At 37.6% G+C, this 8,983-nt stretch overlaps 6 protein-coding genes across 6 annotated transcripts in view; 4 read left to right on the top strand and 2 right to left on the bottom strand.

Annotated features, from left to right (window-relative positions):
- The window catches only part of PRCAT00003938001 (uncharacterized protein), a gene marked incomplete at both ends in the record, with an annotated part of 1,371 nt that extends 52 nt beyond the window's left edge, over window positions 1–1,319 (bottom strand). Inside the window, one exon of the mRNA XM_062953901.1 lies at window positions 1–1,319. This exon is cut by the window's left edge and continues 52 nt beyond it. Within this exon, the coding sequence (XP_062810657.1) occupies window positions 1–1,319 (1,319 nt within the window).
- A 334-nt stretch (window positions 1,320–1,653) lies between these two features.
- RPN7 (proteasome regulatory particle lid subunit) lies at window positions 1,654–2,856 on the top strand (the record flags this gene model as incomplete). The annotated part of the gene is made up of 1 exon (XM_062953900.1): window positions 1,654–2,856. One exon carries the CDS (start codon window positions 1,654–1,656, stop codon window positions 2,854–2,856), a length of 1,203 nt encoding a protein of 400 aa, XP_062810656.1.
- Window positions 2,857–4,480: 1,624 nt separating this feature from the next.
- On the top strand, window positions 4,481–4,960 carry PRCAT00003936001 (uncharacterized protein; the record flags this gene model as incomplete). Its single annotated transcript, XM_062953897.1, has 1 exon — window positions 4,481–4,960. The coding sequence occupies one exon, from the start codon at window positions 4,481–4,483 to the stop codon at window positions 4,958–4,960; it is 480 nt and encodes a 159-aa protein (XP_062810655.1).
- Window positions 4,961–5,487: 527 nt separating this feature from the next.
- Window positions 5,488–6,066, top strand: UBC8 (E2 ubiquitin-conjugating protein; the record flags this gene model as incomplete). The annotated part of the gene is made up of 1 exon (XM_062953896.1): window positions 5,488–6,066. The coding sequence occupies one exon, from the start codon at window positions 5,488–5,490 to the stop codon at window positions 6,064–6,066; it is 579 nt and encodes a 192-aa protein (XP_062810654.1).
- A 568-nt stretch (window positions 6,067–6,634) lies between these two features.
- Window positions 6,635–8,170, top strand: UGA2 (Uga2p; the record flags this gene model as incomplete). The annotated part of the gene is made up of 1 exon (XM_062953895.1): window positions 6,635–8,170. One exon carries the CDS (start codon window positions 6,635–6,637, stop codon window positions 8,168–8,170), a length of 1,536 nt encoding a protein of 511 aa, XP_062810653.1.
- Window positions 8,171–8,244: 74 nt separating this feature from the next.
- On the bottom strand, window positions 8,245–8,946 carry PRCAT00003933001 (uncharacterized protein; the record flags this gene model as incomplete). Its single annotated transcript, XM_062953894.1, has 1 exon — window positions 8,245–8,946. The coding sequence occupies one exon, from the start codon at window positions 8,944–8,946 to the stop codon at window positions 8,245–8,247; it is 702 nt and encodes a 233-aa protein (XP_062810652.1).
- Between the last annotated feature and the right edge of the window lie 37 nt (window positions 8,947–8,983).

The following is an 8,983-nucleotide window of genomic DNA, read 5'->3' as shown; positions in this document are numbered from 1 at the left end:
GACAATGCATGCCTTCTTTCATCATTGTTTTTGAAATATGTGTCTGCTTCTTTGAACTTCTTTGCCTCATCTCTTCCTAATTGATTTAAATGGGCTTCATCAGGACCGTCAGCAATTCTTAAAGTTCTGGCATGAGCATACATTCTGGCAAGCTCAGTATCCTGAGAGACCCCTTCTGCTCCAAATACTTGAATGCACCAATCAAGGATTTTCAAAATAGTTCTTGGAGTTTCAATTTTTGCCATAGCAATTTCTTTCTTAGCTGCCTTAGGTCCTGCCAAGTCAATTTTATGAGCTGCATCCAAAATTAAAAGACGGCATCTCTGAATGTCAATTTTATGCTGAGCAATAGCGTTCATGAAGCTCTCTCTTTCGCACATTCTTTTACCAAATATTGTCCTATGGTTAGCCCTATGGATGGCTCTTAATAACGCAAATTCTCCAACGCCGATGAGTCTCATACAGTGGTGAATTCTTCCGGGACCCAATCTAGATTGAAGAAGCTCAAATCCTCTTCCTTCACCGGCCATGATAACGTTTGGCATTTCATCCTTTGATACCTCGTAATCACTAAAGACAATCTCGCAATGACCATGTGGAGCATCGTCGTATCCAAATACGTCAAGAGGTCTGATAAGCTTTGCTTTGCCCGTTCTTAAAGCCTTCTTTGCATCAAGAACCAAAAGGGAATGGTTTCTATATTCTTGTTGTCCATTGGAAGTTTTACAAATCACCAACCAGCATGCTGTTCTTGGATCACCAGCTCCGGAAGCAAACCACTTAGTCCCATTCAAAACGTAATTACCCTTATCGTTTAAAATTGCGCTCGTAGTTATATTTAACGCATTAGACGAGGAAACTCCCTTCTCTGTCATCAAAAACGCAGAACGGATTTCACCTTGTAATAAAGGCTTCAACCATTTCTCCCTTTGGTATGGCGTACCGTATCTGGCAAGCAACTCCATATTTCCTGTATCAGGTGCATTGGTGTTCATCGCTTCGGGTGCAACAAAAGACCTACCAAGATATTGAGCCATAAGGCCATACTCTACATTGGAATACCCAGGGCCATCGCTGTATCTCTTCGATAAAAACATATTCCAGAGTCCCAACTCCTTAGCCTTGGCCTTCAAATGTTCAGTGATCTCAGGAGTCGATTTCCATCTCTCTTCGGGATTCTTTGAAATTTGCAGGAAGTATATTTCATCTGCTGGTAAGCAATATTCATCCACGAAATGTTTGCACTTCTGAATCGCCTCAAGTGCTCTAGGTGATACAAGTTCTGCGACAACTGCCGGGATATCGTCTTTTACTGACATAATGCTGAACTGATGAAATTTAGAAACGATTAGCAGCAATACTGAATAATACACTGAAGAATCCGATGATACTTTTTCAACTGGTTCCTCAAATATATATAGTACTAGGTAGCATTTTTCCATTTTATAAACGTTCTAAATGCGGGGGTTATCACCGAATATTCACCGAGATTGATAATATAACCGAGCCGTGTAACATGCAAAACAAGTACAGTTAACTGTAAAACTATATGCAGTCTCATACAGAACGATTTCTTTGCCATCCAGATTTATTGGTGGACACTTAGATATTAAAGTTTAAGAATCAGTTTTAAGGTTGAGATATATTACCAAAATGAATGGATTAGATTCTGAGGTTCCTCAGATTCCTGATTATAAATTAGCAGAGAAGCAATTTCTCTTGACAAAGGATGGAGAAGATATTAACCGCCAACAGCTTATCTCTGAATTACTAAAGTCCATAAAGGATGAGAAATTGGCACCCTATTATAAGTACATAAGCAATGACGTTCCAGATATCAAGTTTAATGAGAAATTATATGAGGAGTTGGCGAAGGAAAATGACGAGCAAATTAACGAGTTGAAAAACAAAATCAAAGAAGCAGAAGAGGAAGATGAGACCGATTTAGACGTCTTGTCTACTACACTCAAATTAGCCGAATACTACACCAAGATCATTGATAGAGATAGTGCCACCGAAACATATAGAAAGGCATTAGAACTTCCCCAAAGCACGGGATCTAAGATTGATATTTTATTGACTCTCACTAGGCTTGAGTTTTTTTTCAATGATTACGCTACCGTAGGCAAATATTTAGAAGAATCGAAGACTTTGATTGATAAAGGAGGTGATTGGGAACGTCGTAACAGATACAAAACATACAGGGGCCTCTATTTGTTGGCCAGTAGAAATTTTTCTGAGGCAGCAAAATTATTGATTGATTCGTTAGCAACATTTACGTCTACTGAGCTTTGCAGTTATGAGGATGTTGCAATGTATGCTATAGTCTCTGGTGCCATCTCATTAGACAGAGTAGATTTGAAGGCCAAGATTATTGACTCGCCAGAAATTTTATCTATCTACTCATCATCTCAAGCACTAGAACCATTGGTTAATTTGACGAATTCATTGTACACCTGTGAGTACAACTGCTTTTTCCAATACTTGTTAGAGTCTTATGACAAGCTCTTACTTCCAAACAGACATTTGAGTCAACATGCGAACTACTTTTTAAGAGAGATGAGATGTAAAGCTTATGGTCAACTCTTAGAGAGTTATAAATCATTATCGTTAAAGTCAATGGCTCAAACGTTTAACATAAGTTATGAGTTCCTTGATAGAGATTTATGTAAGTTCATTCCTAACAAGAAGTTGAATTGTACAATTGATAAAGTGAATGGAATAATTGAAACCACAAGACCCGACAATAAGAACAGTCAATATCACCAGTTGATCAAACAAGGAGACTATTTATTGACTAAATTGCAAAAGTATGGCGCGGCTGTCAAGTTAAGTGGTGCTGAGCGTGTTGCATAGATTTTTATAATGAAATTTAATCAATCGGCTTAATTGTTGAATAGTAGAATAATCCAAAAAGTAATTAAGGAATCATATGTAGGCAACAAGGATGATGACGCCAACCTTGACACCAAATGATTGACAATATCTAGTGTCCATACTCATAATAGATAGATTCTCGTCTTCATATTCATTCCTCTTGTGCCCGCTATGGTCATATTGGTGTTCGTTATCCGCAAAATACATGCAGCTAGAAATTTCCCATTATACATAGCAACTGTTATATGTTTAATTGACCTCCATTAGCGTCTCGTTTAACTACAGTCGGTAATCCAGTATCCAAAAGCTGCTATATCCGCTGATATCAATGCTACCGTAGTCAAGCAATTCTTTGTACAAGTCCTCGTATTGCCGGCATCTCGACACAGCTGTATTGTTTCTTCAAATTGTAGGCCAGTTGCTATAATCAATGAAGCAGCACCAAAAAAAAAACCACACCGGATTCAATCGTTTGTTATAATACAATGGAATATTCATATTGTACGAGGAAAGTCCAGAAACATACTCCTGACTATCATCAAAGTTTACTGCAAAGCTATTATAGAAATGTCATCTTGCTACCAGAAATCCTTCCCGTGTCAAATCTGTACCTGGAATTACATCGTGTTCAGATAAGTCAATAGTGAGAGCTTCAGTTAGCGATATTGATGAAATGACGAATATCAACAATGATAACATTGAAATAAAAAATATAGCCATCCACAACAGACCATAGTACACTGTCTATTCATCGAAGGCCATAACCTTTACAGAATTCTTCACTCAATATTTTCGTCTCATGAGTATTTATAACCTTAGGCAGCTTGAGGTCGTAGAGCATTATTATTTCATGAGTATAGTAAAAACAACAGACAACTCTCATATATGTAATCTATTCTGACTCATGGGTGCCCAAACCACATAGGCAAGCTACTAGACATAACTTATCTAATCCTACTCTATTTCCATTGAACAGAATGCAACAAGAGACAAGTGAGAGTGTTAGGGTCAGTGCTGTAAGAAACGGTGTGAAGATTATTGTAAAATAGCTCTTAATTATTGTTGCAAAAATATGAAACGCGAGAAACGCTTATTACTTTCGTCCAGTGAATATAGATGGTAGCACACTATCATAAGCTTCGAGTAATCAAGTCTTCAATAGCAATCACCTGGGTATGATAGTAATCCTTATAAACAATTAGTAGAGCTGTCTTAAACAATTTATTAACGAAAACGAATTCATGTAATCTAAAGATATGACTCCCCATCTATCTTACTTTAGAATAGGAACAAAACTGATCTTTGGCCCTTTTCTTTCCGTTGAAGGATTATTCATATGCTTATAAAATTATTATAGGTTCGATGTATTAACCGTAGAAAAAGAATTTGGAATAAGTTTAAAATTGTTTGGTGCTTAGAAGATGGGGAAGTCTGCGACTAAAACGGCTTAACAATTTCAACGAGCATGTATTACTCAATGGTTTTTTGGTTTCAAATTTGATATTACTTGGATTTATACTTATAACTGAACATATATGAGGTGCTGACTCACATCTTAATATTAGATAGACATACATTTATTAATATATTGATAGAAAATACAATGGCTGATACAACATTAGCGGATAGATTACATGAGTTCGAAAACGACTTATTATTTTTACATTCCATGAAGATAGATGTCACTGGCTTTGAGCCACTTGTTTACACTAGGGATGAGACGGATGATGCCCCGAAGAGTCTTTACTTCATTTTGCCCGAGCTCAGCTCTTACCGTTTAACTATCAAATATGGTGTAAAGGAAAGGCCATTAAGAAATTTAACCTACTATCAATGTGTGATGAGACATGGCATTCCCGTCAGAGAGAATACTTATGATATGGGCGAAGAAGTAGTAATCACTAGTGGTGACCAATATCACGAAATCACATTTCCCGCAGAAAAGCTTCCTGGTGGCGTACTTTCCAGGGGCATTTATGCTGCCTCTTCGACATTCTTAGAAGAAGGAGAACCTATATTTAAAAAGGATTGGACTCTAGAGATCGTCAAGAAAGGGACAGTCCCAGCCAAAGGAGATTATTGATCCAGATATATGTGTCAATTAATGGTGGTTAATAGAATATCAATTTGACTCACTTATTACATACCTAGCAGATTAACAAATGCTATGCGTGCTTATAAAACACATCCTCTACCTAGATTATGGAGCATGTAATTTCTTCTCTCAATTGCCTCTCATAACTAAAGAATTTTTTTTCGTTATGATGTTCATTATCATAAGAATGCAATTGAAGATATGAGAACTTGATCTATTTTAAATTAGCATACCCAATGATGTTAATTCAATAAACAAGCAGATATCAAAGAATGACTCTTCCTTATCTGCATCCTCGGGATACAAGTACTCTTATAGATGTCGTAGCTACACATAACATAAGCAATCATGTGACTTAAGTTAGCAACAGGAATTTCTAAGGAGCTGATATTCGGAACCCTTGGAGATACCAAATTATTTAACAAGTAACTAACTTATTCCTTATTTGATATTCTTCTTCAAGAGTTATAGTTGATAGCTAAGAGGAATTATATTAGAAAACAGTTGTAAGGGAAATGAGCTCACCAAAGAGGCGTATTGAGAAAGACGTCATGGATCTAATGATGAGTGACCATGATGTAACTCTTATTGACGACTCTATTCAACAGTTTTATGTCATATTTCGTGGCCCAACTGATACACCCTATGAAGGGGGCACTTGGAAAATTAGAGTGGAGCTACCAGACCAATATCCGTTGAAGTCTCCGTCTATCGGGTTTACCAATAAGATTTATCATCCCAATATTGATGAAGGATCTGGTTCAGTGTGTCTTGATGTTATCAACCAAACGTGGTCTCCAATGTTTGGTTTGCTTAATATATTTGAAAATTTCTTGCCACATTTGCTAAGATATGCGAATCCTAGTGATCCCCTTAATACTGAGGCCTCAAATTTAATGACCAAGGACGAGTCTAAGTATAATGATACTGTAAAGCAGTATGTGCAGCAGTATGCTTTGAATATAAGTAACGACAATGACGATTATGATGAAGAAAGGGGTAGCAACGACGAAGATGACGAACTCAGTGACGTTGGAAGCTTATCAAGTGACGATGACGATGAGAAAGACGTCGCAGGAGACATGGAATTATGATACACTTAGAGGGATTTTGAAGTGATCCCTCGCGTGCCAGTACTCTAGTTTGCTCTGTCTTGGCATTGAGTAACGATGTAGGATCAATGGCTATGGTAAATGCACTTTTATGCTCCTTTTAGAGCTCATGCATGAAATAGATTGAAAGCATATAATGAATAAGACGTCCTCCAATTTCATTTATTTGACATCACAGGTATTATAGGTGCGACCTATTATCCGATTTGTCTTGAGGTTATAATAGGTCCAGTCGATTATCTCTAAGCTTGCAAAATTCTTAAATTATCCCAGGAATATCTACTCCTAAGAAATACACGCGTTTTAATATCATTGTTAGATTGAATCTTGTAGATCACTGTTCTTGAAAAACGTTTCTATTCATATGTAAATAACGGTCTTGTTAACTAATACAATACTGAATTCGGAAGTCAGCGGATCCGTCCTATAAAAGTTGCAACTCTCGATATAGCAATTATCCATAAATAATAGTATAACGCTTCTTTTGATTAATTGAAGATTTAGATTGATCAGGAACAATTGAATCAGAACTGTTTAGTAACCAGAATCAATGATGTCTTCAAGAGTAGTGGCTAAACTAAGTTTGAAATGCTATTCGACTTCGGCTTTATCTCAACTAAAGAAACAATCGCTTATCAAAACCCAAGGCTACTTAAATGGTAAATGGGTAAACAGTAATGCTAATACTACATTTGAAGTTTTCGATCCAGCATTTGATAACGAGAGCTCTAAGCTAGCTGATGTTTCATCCTTTTCGGAGAAGGACTTTAATCAAGCAATTGATGCTGCGTACTCGGCTTTTTCAACATTCAAGAAGACAACTGGCCGCCAAAGATCAGAATTGCTATTAGATCTATATAACTTGATGATGGAAAATCAAGAAGATTTAGCGAAGCTTATAGTTATTGAGAACGGAAAGCCTTTGGCAGATGCCCTTGGTGAAGTTAAATATGCTGCATCTTTTTTTCAGTGGTTCTCGGAAGAGGCTCCCAGAATAAACGGATCCATTGTTCCTTCTGCTACAGCTACTAATCGAATCTTTACATTGAAGCAACCTATTGGTGTGTGCGGTATCATGACCCCTTGGAACTTCCCTGCAGCCATGATTACTCGTAAACTTGCCGCAGCTTTAGCAGCTGGCTGCACATCGGTGATTAAGCCTGCCACTGAGACCCCTTTGTCTGCTTTGGCGTTAGCGCATCTAGCGGATAAAGTCGGTATACCTCCAGGAGTAGTCAATGTACTTCCCGCACAAGATTCTTCTAAAATCGGAAAGTTAATTTGTGAGCATCCAAAAGTCCTGAAGGTCTCTTTCACCGGATCTACTGCCGTGGGAAAGATATTAATGAAGCAGTCATCGTCAACTTTAAAAAAATTGTCAATGGAGTTGGGAGGTAATGCACCTTTCATTGTATTTGATGATGTTGATATTGACTCTGCGGCGGATGGTGTGATTGCATCAAAGTTTAGGAGCAGTGGGCAAACTTGTATTTGCGCTAACAGGATATTTGTGCATGAGTCAATTTACGATGAATTCTCCAGCAAACTAGTTTCAAAGTTAGAGAAGACAGTAAAACTTGGAAATGGTTTAGTCGACGGAACTACCCATGGTCCTCTCATTCATCAAAAATCAATGAGTAAAGTAAGATCACATGTAGAAGACGCAATATCTAAGGGAGCAAAACTCTTATTTGGTGGCGCTAAACGTCCTGATCTTGGTAAGAATTTCCATGAATTGACGGTTTTGGGTGATGTGACCAGTGATATGCTTATTGCACAGGAGGAAACGTTTGGACCATTATCTCCTTTGATTAAATTCAAGAGTGACGAAGAAGTGATAAAGCTTGCCAATGACACTGATGTTGGATTAGCTGGCTACTTCTATTCGAGCAACGTCCAGAGGATTTTTAAAGTTGCAGAAGAATTGCAAGTAGGAATGGTAGGTGTTAACACTGGTGCAATTTCGGAGGCTGCAATGCCTTTTGGAGGGGTACAGCAATCTGGATTTGGACGCGAAGGGTCTATTTATGGAGTCGACGAGTACTTGATCAAGAAAAGTGTTGTCGTTGGGGGCATTGATAATTAAGTTTGTATTATATAGTCTACTATACACAAAATTTCTATTTGTCGTGTTTTGTAAAATGAGGAAGAGTGGCTCTATCAATATAATGGGGTATTAGATGGAGTCTGCAATTCTCTCAGAGGTTCACCCTGATCTTCTTCACCTAAAATTTCAGATGAGGTTTGAGAATTCTTCTTAGCATACGCCAGCATATCAGGGTTATTCACATCCTCGAACTTCTGTATCTTTAAGTCAGATGGCACGCTAAAATTCTTTAAGAATGTATACTGGCCATGAGAGAACGAAATCGCTTTGTCGGAGCGTTCGCTTTCATATTGCTTAATGATTTCTTCACCAAATGGAGACACATCTTTTTTATCATGTACAATGGACAGAAGCTGTTCTTGCTTCACTTTAACATATGGCTCTTCCTTGCGATCATTTGTTACTTTCTGACGCTTATTTTTGAGCGTTTCTATTTCCACATTCAATTCTTGGATTCGTGTCTTCGCATCGAATCCTTCATCGTTAATTTTGGGAAGTTGAAGCCCATCCTTGTAGTCCTTATATAATGTTTCTTTTATCATGTCAAATTTTTCGACCAAATCAACAAATTTAACAGACTTAAAAGTTAATGAGACCAATCCTCCTTCTCTCGTTACACCATTCATCACAGAAGATGGGAAGTTTAACAACGTTTTTTCCGGCTCTTCATACACCGTCGAAGGTATGACAGATCTATTTACCGTCCCATTGGAAATATTCTGCCTTTTATAAACGTTAGGTGTGATTTGTGACATGATTTTACTACCCTTATAGTGTTAGCCTTATATTTAT

Source organism: Priceomyces carsonii (assembly GCF_900007245.1).
Source record: "Priceomyces carsonii strain CBS4050 genome assembly, scaffold: Debaryomyces_carsonii_scaffold_4, whole genome shotgun sequence".
In the NCBI taxonomy this organism is placed as follows: domain Eukaryota; kingdom Fungi; phylum Ascomycota; class Pichiomycetes; order Serinales; family Debaryomycetaceae; genus Priceomyces; species Priceomyces carsonii.
The sequence above is the reverse complement of the archived record's forward strand: the minus strand, read 5'-3'. Positions and strand labels throughout refer to the sequence as shown.